The sequence below is a fragment of the Terrapene carolina genome, unplaced genomic scaffold, assembly GCF_002925995.2.
Source record: "Terrapene carolina triunguis isolate 2854851 unplaced genomic scaffold, T_m_triunguis-2.0 Scaffold96, whole genome shotgun sequence".
NCBI classification, from domain to species: Eukaryota; Metazoa; Chordata; order Testudines; family Emydidae; genus Terrapene; species Terrapene triunguis.
In genome coordinates this window covers 59997035-60022840 of record NW_020664447.1, presented here as the reverse complement: position 1 = coordinate 60022840, position 25806 = coordinate 59997035, and the positions used below count along the sequence as shown (strand labels likewise).

The following is a 25806-nucleotide window of genomic DNA, read 5'->3' as shown; positions in this document are numbered from 1 at the left end:
TAGCCTAGACTGCTTTATAGATTTAACACCAAGCACTATACCATCAATGACAGAAAATAAGGGCATTGGGCACCATTCTATAGGCCCTTCACTTGCAGAACTGCTTTTGAAGTCATTGGCAGTACATGCTCAGAGCGCTTGCAGGATCCAGTCCATCGTATAGTGAATAAATTGAAACATCTGGTTGCGAAGCCAGTAATGGTGAGGGAGGGGGAAATAAAGTAGTAAGCAAGGGATAGAAACATCTGAAAGGGAGATTTGAAAAAGGGTGGAGTTGATGGTGCAGGAGGCAGTTCCAGATGGCAGCGGCTGCAGAGGAGAAGGCTCTCATACCAGCAGCAGAGAGACTGAGTGTAGGGATGGAGAGAAGGCCAGTGGAGTAGCAGAGGGTGCGGAAGAGGGGGCTCTGAGGTGTGTCAGGAGCATCTCCTGCTCCACTGTGGGACCACCGCTGAGCAATTCAGCAGCATGAGTGTGAGCTGAGTTCCTGATGCGCATAGCTAGTGGTGTGGAGGTAGTGACAGGGGACTTATTGACAGAGGAGTTGGGAGAAGAAGAAAAGGCAGGGTCAGGAGTACACGAAGCTCACTGGCTGGTGGGCGTAAAGGAGAGACTGGAGTCAAGGAGAGAGAAAGAGAAGATGGGGTTGTGGAGTTTAGCCCTAGTCCCTAAGCTTCCAAACTGTTTGCTGTCGTCCTAGCTCATCCAGTGATTGAAAACAGACAGGTGGAGTGTCCCCAGGGATACAAGAGGCTGAATCGGAGCCACTGTCAAGGTAAGGATGCCACTTTGATCCCTTTACTCTGCCTGATAAGGAGTCTGAGAATAATCATTCCTGTGTGTAAAATGGATTAACTTCCTGCCCTGGGACCGGCCTACTGGGGATGTTACAGTTAAAGAACCCTGAGCCTTAAAGTGTGAAAGTAACTAGCTACATTCCACTAACTGTACAGAAAAATTGCATGTCCCTGACAGCTCAGGCTGTTTCACAGCAATACCAATCAAATTCCCCAGATAACAGCCTTATCTCTGACCCACAAGATTCTCCCACCATGTGCATGCACTAGTGATGTGCATCTCTAGTTCAGCATGTACTTAGCAGTGTTAAAAACAAGTGATCCGTATATTTCCTGTAGCCTGAAGCAACTTTAACTGCAAGTTACTAGTGATTTTGGGGGGGGGGGCGGGGGGAGTTTGTTTGGGTTTTTCGAGAGGAGTGGTGAAAGTGAGTTGGCTTGAAAATCTGTCTGCACCAAGTACATAAACTCTGCCAGGCTCCTCAGAGTCTGCCTTGCCCCAAGTGGGGCCTGTCTATGCACCTTTCAACCCCAGAGTGTCCTCTGCCCCACATCAGGGGGTGGCTGTGTCTGGGCCATTCATCCTAGGGGTCCCCTCTGCCCCACATTCAGAATAGAGGGTGTGTCTGGGCCATTCACCCCAGGGGTCCCCTCTGCCCCCATCAGGGAGTATCTTATGTGGGCCATTCACCCTGGAGTTTCCTCTGCCCCACATTGAGGGGTGTCTACGTGTGGGCCAATCACCCCAGGAGTCCGCTCTGTCCCACACGGGGTTGGGGGGGGGATGCAGGTGTCTGTCCCATTCATCTGCTCCACCTGAGGAGGGCGGCTTTTCCCCTGTTCCTCATTAGGGGAATATCTGACATTTTTCCAACCGTAAACTCCATGTTTTCTGTGCAGTGATTGGGAGCTGGAATTTCTTGGTCACATTGTCATGATTCCTGATAAGCCATGAGGTGTCCCTTAGAGGATGGTGTCTGGGCCTGCCCGGACAAGCTCATGGCATGCAGTCCAGTGACTCATCTCCTCTAGCAGGGACTTTCCATCTCACTGAGTTAAATAATGAGTCACCTGAGAGCTTCCCCACGGTGTCCTAGAGGAGAATGGTCACCAGCACAGTGGCCTCGATTCCCTGTGACAATCAGTGTAGGGCTAGTGTCAGGGCTCTGTATTGGCCCTCTGTGTGGCTCCTGGCATGGGGACGTGTTGGGAGAGAGAGAGATGTGGCCATGAGTGCTCTGCCTCCCCAGGGACCTTTCTGAGCCTGGCAGGAGACGCACTGTCCTGCAGATGCCTTTGTGCCTTGAGGTGCTATACACTTACATTCCCATGTCCTTGCTGTGGCCATGGGACGTGTGTCTGGGAGCCCAGTGCTAATCCAGGACCTGAATTCAAAGGCAAAAAGAGCAATTTGGCTAATAGAACGTTGGAGAAGGATCCCATGGGTGACATGGGGTCCTTCCCAGCAGAGATGGAAGAGGAAGTGGGGTGATGGATGAGAGCTGCTGGATGTTCTCCAGGCCTTTGTCTATAGGATGGAGCCCAGCTGAGAGGGAGCCAACAGGGTGAGTGATCCACTGAGCTTTGGGTTTTGTTAAAGCATCGATGAGAGATGGCAGCAGGGCCCAAGCAGGAGTTGAGGGGGCCTCAGGGAGCCCTCCTGCCACTGCTCTGTATGGCTGGCCAGGAGGCCAGCATGGGTTACTCCTGTGCCCCCACTGCAGAGAAGCAAACCGCCCGGCTCCCTTTGCAAGGATGCCTCCTTGTCTTTGCTTACTAAATACCAGAGAACAGCCTTGCGGCATCAGCACTGTTACAGAGGCCAGATAGAGAGTGGCTAGAAGTTCAAGCACCAGTTGGCTTGAACTCCAGCAATCCAGCTGATCCCAGGAAATGCTGTCCCTCTGGAACTGAGTTTGGCTGTGCAGCACAAATCCTCCAGAGCTAATAGCTGGGAGCCACAGCATCTCCAGTGGAATTGCTGATTGCCACTGATTAATGACAACCCAGGGGCCTCAGCTCCACTTCTGTTAATGAGAACAGCACAGGTCCTGGAGAGGCCACCTCCTGATGCTCCCGGCACCCAGCCATTCAGCAACAGGGACAGTGGCACCCAGCTGCTGAGCACGGGGCAGAGATTGTCATGGAAACTGGTGGCTGGTGCTGGGTAGGGGAAGAAGATGGGGATCCCTCCCCCCGCTGGGCTGCATCCTGTGGCTGCTAACTGGAAATGCACAGGGGGACTGGGCAACATGTAATCACTAGGACCCGGAAACCCCAAGCAGTCTGGTGAAGATGTGAGTGCCAAAGCCAGGACCTTGCTTCAGAATACACTGAGGACAATGTGTGTGACATGTAGGGTGACCAGACAGCAAGTGTGAAAAATTGGGTGTGTGTGGGGGGGTAATAGGGTCCTATATAAGACAGAGCCCCTAGTATTGGGATGTCTGGTCACCCTAGTAACATGCATGAGTCATGGAACACAGCATCTCCAACTCGGGTCTGGTTTCCTCTTCAGACACTGACCGTGTCGGCCCCTCGGTAAACTCACTAGTGCCTTTGTACTATGTGCTCCCCCTTCCCTGTGCATCTGAGGTTATTACTGAGACGCACCAACAGGCATAAGAACCAGCTATGTGCAGAATGGAAGAAACGGCTGGGCTGCTTGTGGTTCTGGGTTTGTGGGCTCCCCTTCCCCCAAGGCACTGTGTCATGGCTCCAGCCACATCCCTGACTGGGGGTGGGCAAGGATGGGTAGCGTACAGCTGGCAATGCTGCTTCTGTGTCACTTGGGGATTCCCATACAGTGGGAGTCCTCAGCTGCCCACTTCGGGCAGCTTTACTGCACTGACAGAAACGTGAGGGGGCTGGAGCAGGGGATGGAATCTAGCCCTCTGGTTTAAATTAGATGCACAAAGCTCAGTCCCCACTGCCAGTAAGAACATAAGAACGGCCATACTGGGTCAGACCAAAGGTCCATCTCGCCCAGTATCCTGTCTACCGACAGTAGCCAATGCCAGGTGCCCCAGAGGGAATGAACAGAGCAGCTAATCCTGGGCTCTGCTTCAGTGTGCCATGCTCGAAGGGTGAAAAGCACCGGCTGGCATCTTCCACGCTGTGAAGAGGATGCTGGGTCTGTCTGAAGCCTGCAGCGGGGACTCTCGGCAGCAGGGGAATCTGCTCTTGCCTGCTGTGGGCCATGTGACCGGCTGGGAGGTTACTCAGTTATTAGGTCCCTATTGGATGGGGACTGTGGGAACAGCAAGGAAATGATGCTTGTCCATCCTGCTGCACAGGTGGTGGTGGTAACAAGTACTTAGCCAGCATTCCTGAGAGCTTCCAGCCCCCTTATGGATGGCCCAGAGGGGAGAGGGAATTTGCTTGAGGTCACATACTGCATCAGTGGCAGAGCCATGGCTCGGACTTGGGAGCTGCTAGCTCTCCTGCGTGTGTCCCCAGAACCAGCTGCACCAGTGACAAGCTGGAGACATGCCTTCCACTCCTCCGACTGATGCAGGGCTGTCAGTGCAAGGGCAGGTTCCCCCAGTCCTTGCTGTGCACCAGCACTCTTTGATTCCTGACGATGCATCCTTTGCAGACAGTGCCCCAGTCTGGCCACGCAGGGCATTTGATTGAAAGGAAGGAGGAGACTTGCTCATGAGTCAAGTCCCGCCAAACCTCAGTCTGACAGCTTTAAAAATGACTTTGCCAGGATAGCTCTGTGAGATACAACATCTGGTGTCCACGAGGATCCCAGAGTAGAGCAATCATTCGAGCCATCTATGCAGCTGCACCTAACAGGCCGTGCACAGCGGATGTGGGATTGCAGTCATCACAAAGGTTCCTGTGAAGCAGTTTGCAATACAAGTGTCCTATGGGACACTGGACTAGCTGAGACCAGTGTGCTGATGCTGTACAGCAAAGGTGCGGTATGGGACTTGAGGGACTTAGAGGCCTAACCCAATAGAGCAAGTAAGATGCCAGACTAACAGTACCAGTTGCCTGATCTGATAGAGCAGGAAGAGGGGCCAGTAACTTTCCCAGTCATTCCTTTCCATTAGCTTATTTTGGAGATTTTGGCTAAAGAGCAATTGAATCTGAAGGCAGCTGCAGGGAGGAACAAAGGGGACGTAGCCAGGGCAGGAGGCAGGAAGCAGACTGCAGGTGAACTTGGCTAGGAGACAGTCAAGGCAGGACTCTGGGACAAAGGGGAGGAGATTTTCAAAAAGTCTGGAATCTCCTGGCACATTATTGTACCCACCTGGGGCTCAGCTAGCAAAGGCAGACTCCCAAATTCCTCCCTAACCCATGGCATGCTGTACAGCTTCCACATCTGGATGGTTCACGGTGACTGGACCCAGCTGGATGAATCTGGAGCATCAGCAGGAGTGAAGGAGAGAGGCGAGGCTATGAGACGTTCTGGGTTGGCTGTTTGCTCTTGACACGCTTTTTGCAGGTTAACACGGCCCATGGGACAAGGTGTACTTAACCCTGCCTCGGTGTGGGAGGGGGACTAGATGGCCTGCTGAGGTCCCTGCCAGCCAGGTCAGGCCCCTAGAGAGAGCATCAGCTTGAGAGAGCAGCACTTTGCGGAGTCAGGTGACCTTGCGATACAGGACACTGCCACTGTCCCTACCAACAACCTAGCTGGACAGCAGTGTCAGCAATGGCAGGTATGAGCCCCTCAGGGCCTGGAGCTGACTGTCCCGGGCTGTGACTGCAGAAAGAGCCAGGCCAGAGTGAGATTGTTTCATACTGTTTCGGAAATAGAACAATGGGAAATCTCAGAGGGCACAGTCCATACAGTTAGTGCCTTGAGGGGCCCTGCCAGGCCCTGGCCTCACACTGATGTGGGGTCCCCTCCCTAAAAGCCTAGTGCTCGTTGATGGGAAAGTATGAGAGAGAGCCCTGCAGGATTCTGCTGGGCCTGGAGTGGAATCCTGTGCCCAGGGACTATGGGGACATTCTCAGCTGACAGCATCCAGGAGGGGACGTAGTGTCTCAGGAATTTCTGGAGGGGGCCAGGTAGTACAACAGTGCCCTGCCCTTGCCCCTTCCGTCTGAGGCTCCTGAAGGCTGAGCACATTGGACCCATTATCAGTGGGACAGAAATGTTAGGTGAGAACATGGGAAGCCAAATGCTACCTGCAAAATTCCCCTCCCCTGTCTAGCTACAGAGAGTGACTCCCCAGCTCTCCCATGCTGCTAGGTGTCTGGGCCTTTGCTAATTCTCATTTTCTACCAGTGTGGGAGTCAGCAGGTCTCTGGCCAGGGCACTCTAGGCAGACCCGGATCTCAGTCACTCTGGGCTCCTGGTGCAACCCACCCCCAGCAGCTCCTCACGTTAGACCTTCCCCAGCCCTGTATGTGGGGAAACCCCATGGGAATTTACTCTGGTGACTCCTGCTGTCACTTCTCAACTGGTTCAGTGCTGGAGAGACCAGCTGTGTTGTTGCAGGAAGGTAAAGACTTCTGCTGTTTGCTGGTTGCATGGGGGTCAGTATCAGCCCATGGGGTGGGGCGCTGGGAAGGGCCTCAGACAGGAGGTGCTGCTTGTGGGGCTGTTGGACACGGTTTGATCTGTCAATTTGCTGTTCGATTTGCTGTTTTCTCTTCGCTTATACCAACCGGGTTATGGGAAGGAAGCACCGGCGATTTGGCTACATAGCAATAGGGGACATTACAGGTCCCTGCCCTGTTGAATTTCAGCCCCTTCCCTTTCCTGCTGCAGTTCCCCCTGCCATGTGCTGCTGTCGCTGACTCCAGTTAATGGGCAGGCCCAGAGCACTGTGACTGATTCTGTTCTCTGCTTCCACCCTGTAGATATCAACGAGTGCCTGATGCTTGGCCTGTGTAAAGATGCCGAATGTGTGAACACCCGCGGCAGTTTCCTCTGCACCTGCAAACCCGGGACCATGCTGGACCCATCCCGCAGTCGCTGTGTCTGTAAGTGCTCTGGAGACCAAGCCCTGCATGGCTGCCTGGAAGCAGCTACCCAGGGTCCCCAGTGACGTCCCCCAAAGCTTCCCCGGAACAGTGAGCAGGAACCAGCAGATCATGAGCCCAGATGGAAACAAGATATCACGTGTCAGTGTGCCCCTGTGTGTGCCAGTGTGTCCCTATGCCCTGAGAGTGTGCGTGGGTGGGCGGTGTGAGATCCTGTGTGCGTGCATTCATGCCCTTGCATGATGTGTGTGCATGGATGTGTACCCATGTGTCCCAGCACTCTCCTCGTACAGGGCCGCGGGGCTCAGCTCCCATGGGATTCTCACTCACTTCCCTCCCTTGTTCACATCGGGTTGTTGAGTCGACATGACGGTAGTGCTATGGCAGAGCATGCAGGAGATAGAGAGCCTGTACCCAGCTTCTGCAGAGACTGCCGTGAAAGCAGTGACCTCTCCCCAGGGGTGCAGTTGTGGGGAAGGGGGTTGAGAGCACCTGCACTGGAGTATCTGGAGTCAAATTAGAAGCCCATCTCTTCATGCCGCTTCTGTTGGATCTGCCCACTCCACTGAGGTCCTAGGGCTGAATGCCCAAGCAGGTGTAGGCTGGGGAGAGACATACTATGGAAACCGCAGCTTCCGGGAGAGGGGCCTGCAGCTCTTCACCAAAGTCCTTATCAGCCAGTGGCAAAGGCTGCGTGGCGTGAGTGCCAACGTGTAGGGACAGCGTGGAGACCGTTGGGGCAGAAGCAGACCAGTGGGGTGATGGTGCTGTATCACAGCAGAGGAGGGATGTGATAAGGCCCTGGGGCTGGTGACAGAGAGGCAGAGCTGGGAAGGACCTTGAAGACAATGACAGGCAGCACTTTTCCTTGACACTCTGTGCCCGGCAGAGGTGACGGCTTGGCCTCCAACACTAACTCTGGGCTTGTGTTTCAGCGGATAAGGCCGTGTCCATGGAGCAGGGGCTGTGCTATCGCTCAGCAGCAGGAGGCGTCTGTGCCCTACCACTCGCCCAGAGCATCACCAAACAGATCTGCTGCTGCAGCCGTGTTGGCAAAGGATGGGGGAGGAATTGTGAGAAATGTCCTATGCTTGGGTCAGGTGAGAGCTGTGTTCGCTGCCCAGCTGTGCCCAGTGTTCTAAGCCTGGAGCCTGGCCTTCACCTTACACCTTCTCCCGACTCCTCGGCCCAGAATCAACGCAGGCTCCTTGCCACGCGCTGACGTGTTGGGAAGTGGGCGTGAACAGTCTATGGGGGCCTGAGTGCAAGGGGACAGGCCAGCCTGGAGACTGTGGTCTGTGTGGTTGCTTGCTAGGAGGCAGAGTGCACTAGCTGAGAGCGGACTGCTGCTCTGGAGGCTGGAGTGGAGCAGAGCAGATTCCAAACCTGGAGGATCTGCAGCACAAATGAGTGCATCTGAGCTTGGAGGTGGGGGAAGTTCCTCGCCAGGCAGCCATCATGCAGCACTGCCCCAGAGGGAGACCACAGCCTTCCCCATGCCTGGGTTAGCCTGACAGAACCTTAGGGGAGGCAGAGTGAGATGAAAGGGAAAGTTTCATCCTCTCCTGAAGTGTCAGCCTTCAAGTGCCCCAACACACCAAGCAAGGATGGGTTTGGCTTTTACTGGTGTGTTAAGTACCAGAGAGACAAGCACAGAACCGCACAGGGCTGGGAATTCCTACACACACCCCTGGACTGGGTGGAAGGCATCTTTGGACATGTGCATCAAAGGGCCAAAGTACTAGAAGGTCCCCAGTGCCATGTGCAGCCCCCTCTGCCCATTATATGGCTGTATCCTGTTGATGAAGTGATAGCTGTCTTCAAAAGTGGGGGAGTGTTTCCTTGGTGCTCCCCCTGGCAGCTCTGAGCCAACAGAGAGATTCAGTCTCCAGTAGCTGTGAATGCTAATGTGTCCGTTACAGACACACCCAGCTCTGGGAGCAGATTCTCTCTGCTGGAAACATCCACCCTTCACACCATGCTCTAACATACGGTGGCTCAAACATGTTCTAACTATAGGACAGACCCATATTTTAACTCTGGTAGGCTGATGGATGGAGGGTGTGTACACACACAAACACACACCTGGCCATTCTCACCTGCATAGCAGAAGACAGCATCTTCAGTTCCTCCATTGGATCTTGCCAGAAGGATAGCCTCATGTGCTCGCAACTGGTTTCTACCCCTTTCCCCCACATGTCAGCCTTGGCCTGTGTCTCCCTTGCAGAAGCCTTTAAGGAGATTTGCCCAGCGGGACATGGCTACACCTACTCCAGCTCCGATATCCGTCTGTCCATGAGAAAGGCGGAGGCAGAAGAGCTGCCATTCAGCTCAGAGGAGCATGGGGAGAGCAGCGACCGGACGTCCAACAGGGCAGCAAAAAGGCCACAGCTGCAGGAAGCCCTGAGTGGTGGAGTCACAGGTACGCTCCCCCGTGCTGGAACCTCAGCAGCGGAAGGTAGATTGGGATGTGATGCAACATTAGTAGTGCCTATGCACACATGTGCCCTGGATGAATTCCCTCTTTCACCCTCAGGCTGTGCCTATCCCAGGGACTGTGGTTCCAGCTGAAGTGGACTCGGGTCAGCTCCAGAGCTATGCAAGGCTCTCTTGCCCCTGTATCCCAGTGGCATAGGGCATGGCCTTTTCAGAGCTCCCTGGCCCTCCTGGGCCTTGAGACGGGGGCAACCTTTGAGTTCCAGCCACAGATCCTCATGTGCTAACAGGTGCTGCTGCTGCCAGATGGCCAAAATGCCTCCACACTTGGAAGCTGTAGTCTGATTCAGATGTGCCCTGCTGAGTGGGGCTCAGTGTGAATCCTGGCCCGATTGTCCTTGGGTGGTTATCCCAATGCAGTCAGGCTGGGAATGCAAATCCAGAGAGGGGAGTGGCAGTTGTCACTGGAACCAGGGTCTGTTAGAATGTGAATTCCCTGAGGACCCTGGGGGGGGGAGCCAGGACTGGGGCAACTCAGTGTGCTAGGTTTGGAAGGACAAGTTCCCATCTTGTGGTGGGAGAAATGGGGGGCTCCTAGCCAGCGTCAGGAAAGCAAGTGAGGTTAGTGCAGCCTGAGCTCTCTGAGGTATGTGGGGTGCTGATGTTTCTTGTTCTGAAATTCACCATGTGGTGTTTAATTTTCCAGGTCATTCTCCAGATAGTGAGGTGAGTCAAGCCCATGCTGCTGGCAGATGATGGGGTGGGGATATGTTTGTGATGAACTTCACTGGTGGGAAAGGGATCATTAAAAAAAGTAACCAGAGGGAAACACCGAATGTGTTGAAGTTGGAGTAATGAGGGGAAGTAGCTATTGATCAAGAAGGTGGTGGGTTTGCTGAGGTGCAGGAGGAGGTTAGAAAACACCCGGACAGCCAGGCATTTTCACTTACTGCAGATCAGCTGCAACATTCAAGCCCCAGCTGATGCTTTGGGCTTGGGAGCAGCTGACACCCCATTGATGAGGGCTGGGAGAGAATGGTGTGTGTCCCGTCCCCCCCCCCCCCGGTCCCACGATAGGATTTTGGGGTTTGCCTCCTTGTGCCCTAAACATTTAGGAATAAAGCTTAAAAGTAATCTGTGAAGGGAAAAACGGGGCTTGGGACTTCATTGTGTTGGCTTCTTTGGGATGGTTTGGTTTGGTTGTTTCAGTTTGACAGCAGACGTTCATGTCCAGTCTGTCTCCCCTGTGTGCTCCTATGGCCTGCGTTGCCATAGTATCTGAGCACCTCACAATCTTTAATGTATTCAGCCTCTCAACACCGTGGGGGGATAGGGAACAGCTGTTAATCCCATTATACTGGTTCTTCACAAATGGAGAGATGAAGTGACACGGCCGAGGTCATGCATCTGGAGCAGTGCTGGGACTTGAACTCAGGTCTCCCCAGTCGTGAGCTAGCCCCTTGCCCCCAGTCATCCTTCCTCTCTAGTCAGGCTGGGAAGAGTCTCTAATGACTGGAGAATTAGTGAAATGATGACAGTCCAAAAGAGTGAAAGCCGAGCTACTGAGGGGGAAGGAGTTTAGCCAGACTATAGGAAACTGCTTTGGTTTGTGTTTAATGCGTGGTTAATGCCAATGACTAATTAACATCCTGAATAAGGGAGTCTTTTGCCAAAGAGTCAGTACTCTTGCCCCTTGGGTTGAGGATTCAGAGCTCACAATAGGCATCCCCAGGACTTCCCAGAGGTCCTCCAGAAAAACCAGGAGAAACCACACTGACACTCTGAAGATCGTCCCTGGGAAAATCTCTGCCAAAGGATTGCCTGCCCAGTGCAGGTTCTGGAACTCCTCACAAGATTAGCCAGGCTCCCATCTGGGGCACTAGGTAATGCAGATACCTGGCCCTGAGGTTTGTAGCTATGCAGTCGGCCTGTGAAGGAGACTTGGAGGGAACTGAATGCAGAAATCTAAAAGGCTCCTGGGTAGGCATAATGCTTTGTATAGGGGTCCAGCACACTGAGGCTCCAGCCATTCCACACAGTAGCAGCCTCACCTGCCATTACAGTACCCTTAGTGTGAACCAGCAGCCAAGATGGGGCAAGAGAAAGCTCACCTCTCTCTTACCCCTTGGCTAAATACATCCCTGGGCGGTCTAGGCAGAGCCAAACTTTGTGTTTGTGTTTCCCACCCACAGGGCACTGCTGATGCCACCCAAGAACCTGCCACACACCCAGGTGCGTAAGTGCCCAATTGGCTTGTGAATAAGCTGCAAATAGAGAAGAGAAAGGAGGACAGGGTTGGCCCAGCTGGCAGCTTCAGGCTGTGCTGATAACCTTAGGGCCAGGGAAAGGCAGCTTTATTTCATAGGCACCTCCTGATCTCCTTCTGTGTCGCTCCAAATGGGCTGTGCTGCACAGAACCGGCAGGCACTGCAGGAACAGGGCAGCCCCATGAGATGCAGGGCAGTGAGGCCCACACTCCATTTCATGTAGTGGAAGAGCAGTTCCTCCAGCCCGTGGATGGGGCTCTGTTGTTGTCTGCCCACGTTCATGGTCTCTGCATGCTGGGCTCTGTAATGGGCACTACGGGTCATGGCGGGGGGTGTCAGGTTGCAGGGGTCTGCACCCCCAACATGCAGCAGCAAGCTTGGTGGCTGTGAAATTTCTCTGCCGTAACACGAATGAGACTGGATTACGTGACAACTGGTCTCATGATGTCATGTAGTATAACATATGCAGCAACCTAGATGCTGGGCTCCATGCTGGGGCTTGGCACCCACGCCTGCTGCTCTGCAGCCGATCCCTTGGTATCGTGAGGTGCTGGGACGTAGAGGTTGGGAGGTCATGGGCAGGGCTTAGGCTGACACTTGCTCCTGTGTCCGACTGTGATCCCAGGCTGGTGCTCACATCTCTCTCATCTGCAGGGGATGTAGTGGAGGAGACATTCCCTCGCCCTCCCTCCCAGCCAGGTCCAGAGGCTGCAGGGGAGGGCACTGCTGCAGCACAGATCACAGGTTCGTCAGCAGCTCTAAATGGGGTTTACCTGCCTCACCTGGCAGGCCCTAAAGAGAAATGTGACCCAGTCAAAACATAGAGCCCTCTCCCTGCAAGGATCCCTGGTATGCCAAACCCCGGTGGATCCCACCAGGTCTGGGTGTGTGCTGAGGGATCCAGGCAGATCCTAGTGGGTACAAGAGCATATGCTTTGGCTTTCAGCGCCCGTCACTGTGTAATTTGTATAACACACGGCCTTGTCTGGATCACATGGAAGGGAAGCTTAGGGTTCATGCCATGAATGAGCACAGCCCTTCATTGCTGCCCAGCCAGGCGCAGAGACCTGTCACTCAAGAGAGCCCTGTCTTTGATTCATGTGTTTAGCATAGGTCAGTGTCATTTCCCTGACATACAGCTCCTCCTGGTGCGCACTGTGTCTGCTGTGCCTGCCCAGGGCTACAGGGACCGTGGGGCTAGCTGGATCGCTGCACTGTGAACAGCAGGGTCTCTGGGCGGAAGGGAGAGGGAAGGGCTCCCCGGGGAAGTGAAATCACAGAGGGGGTGGCGGTGACTCCAAAGGAAAGGGACTGGCAGGGTCTCGCTGGTGGCTTTGGCCCAATCCCTGCTGCAGTCAGAGTTGAGTCATTTGGAAGTTGTGGTGGAGCAGGAAGTGTGTGGCTCCCAGGGGAGGCTTGTTTACTGCATGAATAATAGCAGCTCTGTTGTTCTAGGGTTGTCTAAGTGTCTGGGAGCGCTGCCCCTGCTCCAGGCCAAAAGCACCCTCAGAAGAAACCCTGGCATAGGCACCTTGCTGTGGAATGCGCCTCCCACAATAGCCTTTTGTTTGTGTGTGTTGGTTTGGTGATGGGATTGTTTCACTGTTGGGGCGTGTGCGGGTCTCTGCTGGCCTCTCCTTGCCCTTCCTGCATTCACTGCTGCTGAGCTGCTTCCTCTGGCTGCCCTGGGATTAGTGAGACCGGACCTGAGGCAACAGGAAGGGAAGCAGCATGTGAATGGCCCACACTGAGCTGGCACTAAAGCCCCTGTGACTGTGCCTGCCCTGCCTCCCTGCTCCCAGTGGCCAGTTCCAGGGCTGCACAGGCTCCTGGGGAGCCGCTTGCTTGCCCAGGCCAGATAGAGCCTGTTTGCTGTTTCCTTCCTAGCTCTCCATGGGCTTTCCCTGCTTTCCAGCGCAGGGGCTGGGGCCGAGGTGTCCCAGCCTCCTGCTCTCGCTCAGCCCAGTTAGGAACAAGTAGAGACGATAGGCAGTGCCTAGCTGCAGGGCTCTGGAGCCCCAGGAAGCCATGTCTGTCCCGCTAGGCGCACTGACCCAGGCCAACCCACAGGTGCTGGCCATTAGTGCTCCCTCTCCATTCTTGGGCACTGGGGGTCCATCCCTGTCGTCGTGGCTGGAGGCTGCTGAGGCCCACCTCTGCCAGCTGTCTGAGGTGCAGGGGCCTCAGAGCTGTCTCCCATTCTGTCTGTGATGTTGGGGCGGTGCTAGTAACTGGGCTGGGGGCTGTGGAATAGGGAAAGCCCTGTACTATGTGCTGGGGGACTGGGGAGCAGGGGCCTGTGACTTCACCCTGTCTGTCTCCCTCAGAAATCAATAGATGCTCCTCCGTACCTGACCCGTGTGGCCCTGGCACTTGTGTGAACCTGCCCGGCAGATACAGCTGCATGTGTGGCCCTGGCTATCGGCTGCATCCTGGCCTCCCCCGATGCATTGGTATGTCACTAGCTCTGCTGTTTCTAAAGGGGACACTGGGGAGACAACGGCTATCAGAAATCCCACGTCAGGAAACGGAGCATGTGGAGAGAGGCTGGCTCCTGAGCAGAACAACCCTGTGGCCTGGGATCATTCTCTGTCCTGCTTCCCTGGTTTTAGTAGCCAGGGGAAATCTGAAGGGCAGAATCATCCCTCTCCCTCCATCTGTGGCAATGCTGCCCTCCAGTGGTGGATGGCAGACAAACAGGGGCTTGTCCCTTCCCTGCAGGGCCCTCATGTGGCATCAAGCAGGCTCCCTGGGGAGGGAAATGCTGAGTGCAGGAGGTGGGTCCCCTCAGGCCCTTGCTCATCCCATCTCCAGCATTGTCTGTAGGAAATGGGAGGGCTAATGGTATTGCCTGGGTGACCCTGTTCCTCTGCTCTGGACCCAGATGATGATGAGTGTGTGAGAGATCCCTGCGCTGGGAAGGGTCACTGCATCAACAGCGTGGGCTCCTACTCCTGCCACTGCTACCTGGGGTACACCCGACTTGCCTCCCAGGATGCACAGACCTGTCAGGGTAAGTGACGCTCCAGCCAGCACACGCCCACAGCCTCAGGGAGCGCCTTGCCTGCAAGGTTCCTGTGACCTCCCTCGGCTACATGTTTCCTGGGTAATGGGGGTTCCAGCCTCCTTCTTCATATGGGCTTCCCGGCCCCCTCTCCCCCACTACTGCCCAAGCCTGCCCTAGGAGGACCCCTTGTGAGGGGGCAGAGGAAGTTGCATTCTCCTTGCTCGTTCCCCCAGCCTCTCGCCGGGGTGGGGCAGTGAGCAGCGCAGGCTGGGGAAGACTCTGCAGAAAAGAGTCAGTCAGCAAAGGCTTTTCCTCCAGAAAACCCCTCAGCTTGGGGCTTGTCTGACCCAGAGACCAGTGGCGTGGAGCCCAACTAGCCCTGCATCCCCTGCCCTGTGTCCCAAGCACCGTCTCCGAGCATCTGGAAAGGACTGGAGGCAGCTCGGCAGAACGTCACCCACTGGCAGCTGGCAAGCAGCCCTGCTTCTTGCTCCACTGCTGGTCTGGGCTCGTTATTAGCTGGGCCCTTTGCCAAGCAAACAGGAAGCCCTGGTGCTGGCCCAAACTGCTTCCAGCCTGCTTTGGCATGTGGGGGTGACCAGCAGCAGCAAGGAGGGGCTGGGGCATGGCAGAGTGGAGGTGTGAGTGACACAGGCCCGTGGGGACTCTGGCTGTAAGTACAGCCTGGCGCTGCCATTCCTCCTCGTTGACATGAGGGCAGAGGTTGGCTCTCAGGAGGGATTTGAATGAGGGGCTGGCAGTGGCCATTCAGAGTGGGTTTGGGGCAAAGGGACAGGGAGAGCTCTGCACACAGGCAGAGCCACCTCTCTCACCCTTAGCTGAGCCCAGTTCCCTGACAGGATCTATCCTTGGGTGCTAATAGATCTGAATGAGTGTGAGCAGCCCAGCATGTGCCAGGGGGGGCAGTGCACCAACACACCTGGATCATATCACTGTGAGTGTGCCAGGGGCTACATCATGGACCGCACAGGACAGTGCGAAGGTGAGTTTGCTAACCTCCCGTACGTGAGGGGCTCCAGCCCCTTTGTGCAAACCTCAGCTCTCCGTGCCCCCCTCCCTCCAGATCTGCACTGAGGTACCTGCGCCTTCTCACTTTCACTTCAGTCCCCTGACACAGGTCTGCCCCCACTTGCCTGTGGGACTCCCCACCCTGCTGCAGGAGACGGGAGCTCTCTCCCCAAGTTCATTCCCCTTCAGACTCTCACCCCCCCGTCAGGGCCAATGGGACCCATCCTGAGCCCCTTCTTCTGGACTGGAAAGGGAATGTGTTTTGTTCTTGGGCTGGTGCTAGTCTTTGGAGGTTTGGCGTCTGTCATTGCTTGCCCCTGTTTGAGCCCTGGGCTAGCAAGTACATTGAAGGTATGATGTCTGCAGCCAGCTGCATGTACACAGCATGTCACAGTGATTGAAAATCAAAATGGGCATCCTACCAAGTGTGGGAACAGGCCACAGAGACAATGAATGACAAGTGGGACTCGTGAGAACCTCCTTCTGAGCCCCAAACTCAATGCACCATCAAGCCCATCTGCTTGGAGTCACAGTCAGTCTTACTTTGGCCAGAGCTGGCTGAGAAGGTTAGATGCAGGTGACAGTGGTTCCAGCTGCAAGGATGTTCTGGATAGGACTCGATCTGTCTCTCTCTTTTCCTGGAGTCTGAAAGTAGGGGGTCTCTTTGCAGACATTGATGAGTGTGCTGACCCCAGCACCTGCCCCAGAGGGAGATGTGTCAATGCGCTGGGCTCCTATGAGTGTCTCAGCTGTGCAGCCGGTTACCAGCCCATGAATGGAAGATGCATTGGTAAGGAGGCGAGAGCTGTTCCCCCCAAGACCCCTCCCCACCTTGTGGAAACTCTCTCTTGCATGGCAGCAATTCCAGCCCTAGCCAAGCACTCCTGGGGCTGTAATGTGCCACACAAGCCTTGTGGGCAGGTGCTGGCTGTGGGAAATGGCAGGCAGGAGAGGCTAGTGTGTGTACCCTGAGTACCACGCCCTGCAGGATTGGGTTGTGGGGAGATCCCTGGGGATTTCAGAGCACCCCTGTTCCTGGATTGATGGGCCCCTTTGCTGTGTCTTGCAGATGACGATGAGTGCTTCACCGTGGGAACCTGTGCTCATGGACTGTGCATCAACCTGGCTGGCTCCTTCAGGTGTTCCTGCTACCATGGCTTTGAGGTGACAGCAGATGAGAAGAGCTGCCAAGGTATCCTATCCTCTACCAGATGCTTTTGGACCCAGTCCAACTCCTAGTGAAGTCTGAGGCATTGTTTCCATTGAGCCTGGGGCATTCCTGAGTGCATGGCCTGGCTGCCTGTACCTCCCTGCCCCAACCAGGGTAGCTAGGTCCTGAGATCCTGTGGGGATACCCCCTCTCCCTCCTTATCTATTATTGATCTATTCCCCTCAATGCACTTGGCTCTGAGAGGAAGCACCGCCCCTTCCTGTACTCAGACTTGGCCCCTCCTCCCTGTCCAGCTCTCACTCTGGTTTGTGGGTTTATTTAGATATCGATGAGTGTGCGACCCACAATGCCTGCCCCATGGGACTCTGTATCAACACCGAGGGCTCCTTCTCCTGTGCAGCCTGTGGTGCTGGATACACCGTGTCCAGAGATGGCAGCATGTGTGAAGGTATCTCCTGTGGACGGGTCAGATGTGCGGGTGCCAGGGAGACTGGATTCCTTGGGAGGACGTGCTTGCAGTTAGGAGCAGGCCATTGGTGGTGTCCGGGGCTGGATCTCCAGCTGTGCCTGCAGAATCTCGCAATGTTGCATGTCACTCGGGTCACTGGGCCTCCCCCAGCCCAGCTGAGGCAAAGCTGCCAGCTTGTGGCACAACATTTGCAGGCTGCAGTTGTAATCAGTGCCCCTAAGGCTGAGTCTCTGGCCCTGGGTCTGCATCACTGGTGACCTGAGTTGAGCCACTCTTTCTGCAGAAGCTCCAGCTGAGCTCCCTGCACTGCACTCGGGAGAGCTTCTGGGGAACAGCCCCCTGAATCCCAGCAAGACCCACTTGGAGAGCAAAGGGCCTGCCTAGGAAACCTGCTTCAGCGGTTTAGCTTTTGCAGAGCAATAGAGAGCTAGAGGGGGCTTCGAGGGGAGGTCACTGGGGGCCTGCAGGGTGTTCAGAGAGGGACCGCTGCAGCTTCAGAAAGGAGTCTGTGAGAGTCAGAGCTAATCCCCCACCTGGCTGTGAGTACCTGGCGGGCAGGGGAGCGGGGGAGCAGAGTAGGCGCGCCCTGTCCTTCATCCCCGCTGGAGTTCCAGTCTCTGCTCTCCCCAGATATCAATGAATGCAGCTCACCGACTGCCTGCCCCTTGGGAATCTGTACCAACACAGACGGCTCCTTTGCCTGCCGAGCCTGCGATGCTGGCTACATGCTCTCCTCCAACAGACTCACCTGTGAAGGTAAATCGCCCGGACTGCTCTCTGCCTCTGCTGGGAGCTGTGGCTGCAAGTCAGGCAGTAATAAGTGTGTCTGTAGTGTCAGACTTGGAAGCCAGTGGTCCTGCTCCCAATTGGGTCACACCCCTGGTCGGGTCACGCCCCTGGTCAGGTCAGCTTAGCCCTGCACATTGGCAGCACATCGTGTTTGGAGGGGCAGGGGGTATCTCAAAGGAAATGATCAGATCTGGGAAGGGGTACATTCTCAGCTGATACTAATTTAGGGGGAGCTGCAAGCCCCAGCGAGGACAGCGTAATACAAAGCGGCCTAGAGAGACCAGAAGCCGGACAGGACTGGCTTCCGCGGCGGTGATTTAAACGGCCCAGTGCTCCGGCCGCTGTGGGGAGCCCCGGGCCCTTTAAATCACCGCCAGAGCTCCGGCAACTGGGCTCAGGTGGGGATTTAAAGAGCCCAGTGCTCCGGCCGCTGCGGGGAGCCCTGGGCCCTTTAAATCCCTGCTGGAGCTCCGGCAGCCGGGCTCCCGCGGTGATTTAAAGGGCCTGGAGCTCCGCAGCGTCCGGAGCCCTGGGCCCCTTAATTTGTCCCTGAGCCCCGGGGCTCACAGCCGCCTCTGCAGCTGGTAGCTCCGGGGTGATTTAAAGGCCCTGGGGCTCCCAGCCATAGCCGGAGCCCCAGGGCCTTTAAATCTTGAAAGGCCCCGCCTCTTCCGGTTGAGGCCACGCCTCTTCTGGTTGAGGTCACGCCCCCGCTCAGGGCTCCGTTGTGCCGGTAAATCCTTTAAGTTACTTTCACCCCTGGGTAGGAGTAATCTTGCCCTAAGGCATAAATGAATGGTGCTCTGTTGTGTACACTGTGCGCTTGGCATTTAGCAGAGGCACGGTCCCTGCTCTGCCCTGAGGAGCTTTCAGGCTCAATGTTTCCACCTCTAACTTCTGTGATGGGAACAGGCAGAGCAAGGGAGGTGGGGAATGTTGTTGGTGCCCTCTGCAGCCCGCAGTCTGGTACTGATGGGGAATCAGTCCTCTTAGACTCACGTGCTTTCTCACAGTCAGAAAAGCTGCACTCGGGGCCTGGCAGGCTCGGGGGACTGAAAATGTAGCAGAAATGTTGTTTCCTTCTGAGGGCCTGGAGCATCACACCTCCCCTGGATGGACCAGTGCAAGGGTGGGAGTAAGGAGCTTTTGCTGCCCTGTGGGAGGGTGGAGAGCTGCCTCCCGCATGCATTAGCTGAGCTGAATTGTGTTCCAAAAGAGGCAGGTGAATGGGACAGTCCAGGGTGACAGAGCCAGGTGAGGCCGAGGCTACATCTGGCTCTCTACGGTGGACATGGTCATGCTGGGAGTTGGAAGCCCATTTCCCTTAGTGTTACCTGCACACTCTAGGACACCCCACCTTTACTCTTCCATGGACTCCAGGCGTAACCCAGTTAATTTAGGCACCCCCACCCTTACCCAGCTCCCAGGGCTCAGGGTGTAATTTTCTGTGGGTTTGCAGCACCATTTACCAGTGAAAGAGCCTTTCACAGTAATATTCTTAACCTCTGTTTATTAACAGTTCTCAAAACAGAATACACACGCTAAGCATACAATGCTCCCAATAAGGACGACAAACTTTTCCTGGTGGCCAGTCAGGATCAGGTTGCCCGGGGCTCCTCCAGCTTCTGCACGGTGTGATTGGCAGGGTGTTGAGGTCTGGCAGCTCTGATCTTGGGCTGTGTCCTGGAGTTGGTTCCAAAGAACTTCCTTTTGGACCCCAGTTTATATAGTTAAACTTGAGTCCTGCTTAGCTGTACCTTAACCCAGTGGTTCTCAACCTTTCCAGGCTACTGTACCCCTTTCAGGAGTCTGATTTGTCTTGCGTACCCCTTACTTAAAAACTACTTGCTTACAAAATCAGACATAAAAATACAAAAATGTCTCAGCACACTTACTGAAAAATTGCTGACTTTCTCATTTTGACCATATAATTATAAAATAAATCAATTGGAATATAAATATTGTACGTACATTTCAGTGTGATACTTGAGCCTGTTTTTCACTTGTGAGCCTTATCTGAAGCCCGAGCTCCGCCGCCCAGGGCTGAAGCATGTAATTTAGCTTTGTGTGGCCCCCTGTGGCATGGGCCCTGGGCAAATGCCCTGCTTGCAGCCCCCTAATGCTGGCCCTGCACTTGCAACCCCCCTAAGCCCGTCCCATGACCCCCCTGGGGGCTACAACCCCGAGATTGAGAACACTGATCTAGATGAGTTGAGTACCCCCTGGAAGACCTCTGAGTATGCCATTTGGTACATGTACCCCTGGGCAAGAACTACTGTCTTAAACAATAATTTTAAACTAAAGTACTACAAAATAATTCTTTGACCAATCCTAACATATTGTGAAACAATTCTTTAACCAATCATACCCCACCACCTTAGTTGATTTAAATCTTGCAAAATTAGTTGTGGCCCAGACAGAAACAATCAAAGAACCAGACAGAAACCATGCAGATAAACAATAGAGAAGTAGGGACCATAAAGGCAAAACAATAAAGTAAAGATTTCACAATCACAAAAATGATTCCTTGCCAGACAGAATGCTATCAAACAAAGTTTTCTTTAAACATCTTAAGATCTGTTTCTTTATCTGGTGGTGGTGGGTACTATTAGGACAGGATCGCCTTCTTAACAGCCCGATATGTCATTGGTTTGATGTAATTTAGATGGAATGTGAGGATGTGACTTTCTGCTTTTTAGCTCATGGCTACTGCTGTCTTAATGTGGCTGCAGAAAAAGGCCTCAGACCTTACATTAGTGTCATCCCATCCCTCCTCCTTACCCACACACACACACACACACCCGTACCATCACCCAAAGAGTTCTCCTTATAGCTTACATCCTGCAGGTAATAGCAGGTTGTTGGCCTGTCCCCCAGCCATGTCTTAGCCCAAAGGAACAGATTTAGTTCCTTCAACCTTTCATTATTAATGAAACTCTTAAAGCACTGATGACGGCTGGGGGAGGGCCAGGAGATTTTAAGGGATGGCTGGGGAGGATGAGGGTGGGGCGTTTCCACAGCCAGGAGAGAATGAGGGGCGCCTGTTGGGGAAGGGTTAGGCACCAGGAGAGTGGGGTCAGATGGGGTGTTTGGGGGTGTTGGGGCACTTCACTGACATACACTCTTGTGCCGTTAGCATGATCCTTGTCATGGCTCTTCTCTGGTTTCCCTCCAGTTTGTGGCACTGAGGTGCCCAGTACTGAACTAACTTGGGGACAGGCCCAGGAGACTGGGGCCTGGGTTTGGTTTAGCAAAACCTCCTTGGTTGGTCCTGGTTTGCCAAGGCAGGACTAGCTCTGATCTGGGATCCATGGGTAAAAAGGCACCAGAGTTTGAGGGAGCGTTGGAAAAGGTGCTGCTGTAGCTCCTCTAATCACAGCATTCGAGAGCTGTATAGAGCCTCTCGCCTTGGTGTCCCCTGACGGGATCCTTCCATGTAGGCGACCCCAGGATCGCACTGTGGGCTGACAGCCAGGGGCTCTGCACTCAGCAGGCAGGAAGGTCTCTGAACACTAACCTGCCTGCGGCTGTCAGAGGCCTGAATTGCTGCTGCCCTTGGCCTCTGTTTGTTTGTGGCAGTTGCTCATTGCGCACCCACACTGGTCCTGACTCATAATTCTGTGCCTCTCTGCCTGGGCAGATATTGATGAGTGTGAAGACCCCACCGTTAGCTGCCTCGGAGGAGAGTGCCTGAACACACCGGGCTCCTACGTCTGCCACTGCCGCCCTGGATTTGAGCTGCTCAACGGCACTATGTGTGAAGGTATGAGCCCCGCCAGGGCCTGTCCATTCTGTTCCCCTTTGGACCCCACCATGGAGTCTGGGGCATCTGCTGGGAATTCCCATTTCTACCCATGCAGGGGGATTGCAGTGCAGCCTGGGATGACCAGCCTTTGGAGCGCTGCCCCAGAGCATTAACCAAACATGAGGTCACCACTGACGCACTCCCTGTACCTGCGATGAGAGGGCTGGATGGGACCCTAAACCCTCCCCGGGGCCTGCCCTGTGCGGGCTGGGGGCGGGGCCCTCCTGCCATCTGCCCCCAGCCAATTGTGTGGCGCTAACTCATGTTTCTCCTGCAGACATGAACGAGTGCCTGGGCAGTGAGATCTGCAGCCCCAATGGCGAGTGTCTGAACAGCCACGGATCCTATTTCTGTATTTGTGCTCCTGGCTTCTCAAATGCGGCTGGGGGAGTCAGCTGTCAAGGTGAGGGACTGGGAGAAATGTTAGCAGCTAAATGTGCCTTGGACCCTGGCTATTGCCCTGGGCTCTCCCTTGCCCCTGACCACCCCCTGGCTCTCCCCCTGGGCTTTCCCCTGCCCCCTGGCTCTCCCCCTGGGCTTTCCCCTGCCCAACTGTGCCCCCTGGCTATTCCCCTGGGCTCTCCCCTGCCCCTGACTATGCTCTCTCCTTTCCCTGGCTGTGGTCTCTTGTCCCCTCTGCCATGGTCTCTGTCCACTGTGGATAGTATTTATTGTGCAGGGACCAGTGTACACCCGTCGGACAGCCTCTGTGCTGATCTTCATCATGTCGTCTCTTCCAGACGTGGATGAATGTGCAGACAAATCCCGGTGTTTGCGAGGCCAGTGTTTCAATACGGAGGGCTCCTACAGATGTTTGTGTGAAAATGGCTTCATGCACTCGAAGGAGACTGATGACTGTGTAGGTAAGCGCTGGTCTCGGGGGAACACAGGGCTCTCCCCAGATCGCTGGTGTATGTATGAGGGTCTCCTTCCTCACGCAGAGGGAACGCCTCTACTTCAAGTACCACTGACACTCGTCACTTCACTCCTGCTCCAGAGCCACGAGGCCTCTGCCCCTTCATTGGTTCTCCCACTAGCTGTGCCATGACAGAGGGCCCCAGGGCCCACATTGGGTTTGTGGGTCGGGGGGCCTAGTATCAGGTCATTAGTGGATTTGTGGGGGCAGTTGCCACAGGCCCCCAGTGTGTTGAGGTCTGGTCACACCAAGGCTCTCCAGTGGGGTTGTGGGGTCCCCAGTTGACTGTCCCATCTCTTTGCCCTTCTCCTTCTGTGTCTGTTGTCACCGGGTGACAGATGTGGACGAGTGTGCAGATTTCGGGGACACTGTGTGCGGCACATGGAGGTGCCAGAACACCCTGGGTTCATACCGCTGCGTTATGGGCTGCCAGCCTGGCTTCCACCGGACACCGCTGGGTGACTGCATTGGTGGGTACCGCTGCGTGCTCTCTTGCTGTGATCTGTGCTCTCTCCTGGTGGGCGGGGCGGGGGGCTGGCTGGCTCAGTTGGCATCCTGAGGATAAAGCTTGCTGCCCAAGCCAGAAGCAGGGAGGCGCCTGTGGTCGTGTCCCCGGTTAGCAATGGGGAGGAGGAAGTGCTTGGCCAGCGTAGACGTAGATAATGCTGAGTGCTTGTTTTCCTGGCTGTTTGTGTCTAGACTTCTCTCTTCTTGGCACTTGGTAACAGACGCTGCATTGTGCAGCTTTTCCTCTCGGGGAGATTCCTGGGGAGGTTACAGTCCATTCCAGGGCCAGGATTGTATTGCAGCACAGAGTTCCCCAAAAGGCAGCAGCCTGCTGGGGTTCCTGGCTGTGCCTAGCTGCTTCCCTGGAGCTGCTGGATGAGCTGTGCTCTGACAGAGGCTGGTAGCTTGTCTCTGGGGTTGGTGCATGGAGATCCCCCCCCGCAGAGCCCCGGGGTTGGATTTAGGGCTCCCAGCCAAGGGCAGCATTGAAAGGTGACACTACAAAGGAATTATTGTGGCGTTAAAGAATCCCCCAAACTCTCATAAGATTGTGTGAGGGGGAGGCGTCGCCAGCCGGGGCCCAGCGCTGCCGCTAACGCCATAGGTTAATGCCATCCGAGCTCAGCTTCCACTCCTTAACGTCCGGACAATGCCAAGCTGCAAACATGCAGCTTCCTCAGCTGCTGTGAGGAGATCTCATGCCCCATGCAGCAGTGGGAGGGGTATCAGGGTGCACTGTGCACCTGCAAGGTCACCCCTCTGCCAGGCGAACCAGCCCCTGCAGCCCTGACTCCTCCCAGCTTTGGGGAGGTCTGCGGGTGTAGTTATGGGCAGGTGGGGGTCCCAGCAAGCCCCTGATTGTGCCCAAGAGGTCATAAAGCCAGGGTTTGAGTGCTTGTGGGGTCTATGTGTGTGGGGAGCAGGCTCTGCACAGCTGCAGGCAGAGCTCTCCATGGGTCAGAGTGTGGAACTGAGGAAGGAGAAAAAGTGCAAGTCTGCCACTGATCAGCAAGGAGGTCAGGAGCAGGAGAGCACAGTCCCTATCTGTGTTCATGGCCCCCATATGCTCCCACATTCTCCCATAGGACCCTATATACCAGCCTGTAACACCTCATATTCAGCTTATTCTATCCCGTATTAACCCAAACTCCCCTATCCTTGTCAATAATCTCCATATTCTCTATACCTGCCCATGGCCCCATACCCATTTGCACTTCTCCTGTCTCCTATACTTTCCCATATTCATCCCATATACCTCCCTATATCCATCTATATCGCCTGTCCCCCTAATTCCCCAGCTCTGCCCGTGTCCCCTGTATACTTTTTCATCCCATCTCTACCCAGTTGGAGCACTGAATTGTATTGGAGGTTGCCCTTATGGTGACTCTTCCCCTGTGCTAAGTTGTTCCCCTTCCTTCTTGCAAATTAGGGAGGGGAGGGCAGGCCTGGCCCTGTGATCCTGCGGCAGCAGGGATTGAGAGCTTTTGCTCTGGGTATTGCCTACCCCTGATCCCCAGGAGCTGACCCAGGTGGGAGGGCTCTGGGAGTGTGATGGGGATGGTCTGGAGAAGGGAGGTTCTGCACTGACCCAGGCCCTCCTCTCTCCTGCAGACATAGACGAATGTGCCAACGAGACGCTGTGTGGGAGCCACGCCTTCTGTGACAACACGGATGGCTCATTCCGCTGCCTCTGCGACAGCGGCTATGAGAACTTGCCCCCAGGCCAGGATTGCGTGGGTAAGAGTCACTCAGTGCTTCTGGCCCGATGCCTTCATGCTGCCTCGGTGCCTGTGCCTGACTCTCCAGCGCATGGGGCCCTGCACCCTTTGTGCTGCACGGATCAATCTGTCCACATCTCAGTGGGGGTGTCCCTTCCCGGCGGGGGATGGGAAAAATCCTTTCCCTGTGGCTCCCTCAGGATCCCTAGTAATGAAAGGTGTGCACAGGTGAGTGGGGCTATGAGCAGGGGCAGGAGGGGCAAGTGGCCACCAGGTGAGTCTCCAGGACAGGCCCTTTTCAAGCAGATGGACACAGGGCCCCCTGGAGGTCAGAGAAGCTCACTTGGGGGATCGAAAATGGGCGAGGCAAACACCTTCCACTAGGGAGGGAGCTGCAGGTGAATGGTGAAGGGGTCAATTATTGGGTGTTTACAGTGGAGTGTGCCTGAATCGCAGCAGTTGGAGGAGGAAATGCCCTGTCAGACCCCACCTAGTCCATTCCGGGGGGCCAGGACAGGATCTATTCCCAGCACTCTGTCCAGGTGAGGTTTAAATGCTCCTGGTGAAGGGGCTTCCTGCATTCATGGATAGGGAGTCCACTTGGTGTTCAACACTGTGTAGTCTGTCCACGGGCTCGTTCCCTCCCATCATGGACACACACTGATACACAGCCCCTCTGGGGCGAAGAGCATCCGTGACTCTGAGGACTCAGGTGGATGCACTCTCCCACTGCGGAAGCCCTCAAGCCGTTTCCTTTGCCGTGTGTCACAGACGTGAATGAATGTGAACTGATGGTAGCCGTGTGTGGGACCGCGCTCTGTGAGAACGTGGAGGGATCATTCCTGTGCCTGTGCCTCAGTGACCATGAGGAGTACGACACGGAGGCAGGAGAGTGCCGGCCACGAGCTGACATGGGTGAGATCTCGCTGGGGCGGGAGCTGGGTGCTAA

The 25806-nt window shown here is 55.2% G+C and overlaps 1 protein-coding gene across 1 annotated transcript in view; it reads left to right on the top strand.

Moving 5' to 3' along the window:
- LTBP2 (latent transforming growth factor beta binding protein 2) overlaps positions 1 to 25806 on the top strand; it is a 114639-nt gene that overhangs the window by 73123 nt on the left and 15710 nt on the right. Inside the window, exons 9-28 of the mRNA XM_024192747.2 lie at positions 701 to 775; positions 6621 to 6743; positions 7679 to 7843; positions 8971 to 9165; positions 9886 to 9905; positions 11372 to 11411; positions 12101 to 12190; positions 13774 to 13899; positions 14331 to 14459; positions 15337 to 15456; positions 16153 to 16272; positions 16552 to 16674; positions 16976 to 17101; positions 17753 to 17878; positions 21552 to 21674; positions 21994 to 22119; positions 22457 to 22579; positions 22971 to 23102; positions 24751 to 24876; positions 25629 to 25772. Of these exons, the coding sequence (XP_024048515.1) occupies positions 701 to 775; positions 6621 to 6743; positions 7679 to 7843; positions 8971 to 9165; positions 9886 to 9905; positions 11372 to 11411; positions 12101 to 12190; positions 13774 to 13899; positions 14331 to 14459; positions 15337 to 15456; positions 16153 to 16272; positions 16552 to 16674; positions 16976 to 17101; positions 17753 to 17878; positions 21552 to 21674; positions 21994 to 22119; positions 22457 to 22579; positions 22971 to 23102; positions 24751 to 24876; positions 25629 to 25772 (2352 nt within the window). The remainder of the gene's footprint in view (positions 1 to 700; positions 776 to 6620; positions 6744 to 7678; positions 7844 to 8970; positions 9166 to 9885; positions 9906 to 11371; positions 11412 to 12100; positions 12191 to 13773; positions 13900 to 14330; positions 14460 to 15336; positions 15457 to 16152; positions 16273 to 16551; positions 16675 to 16975; positions 17102 to 17752; positions 17879 to 21551; positions 21675 to 21993; positions 22120 to 22456; positions 22580 to 22970; positions 23103 to 24750; positions 24877 to 25628; positions 25773 to 25806) is intronic.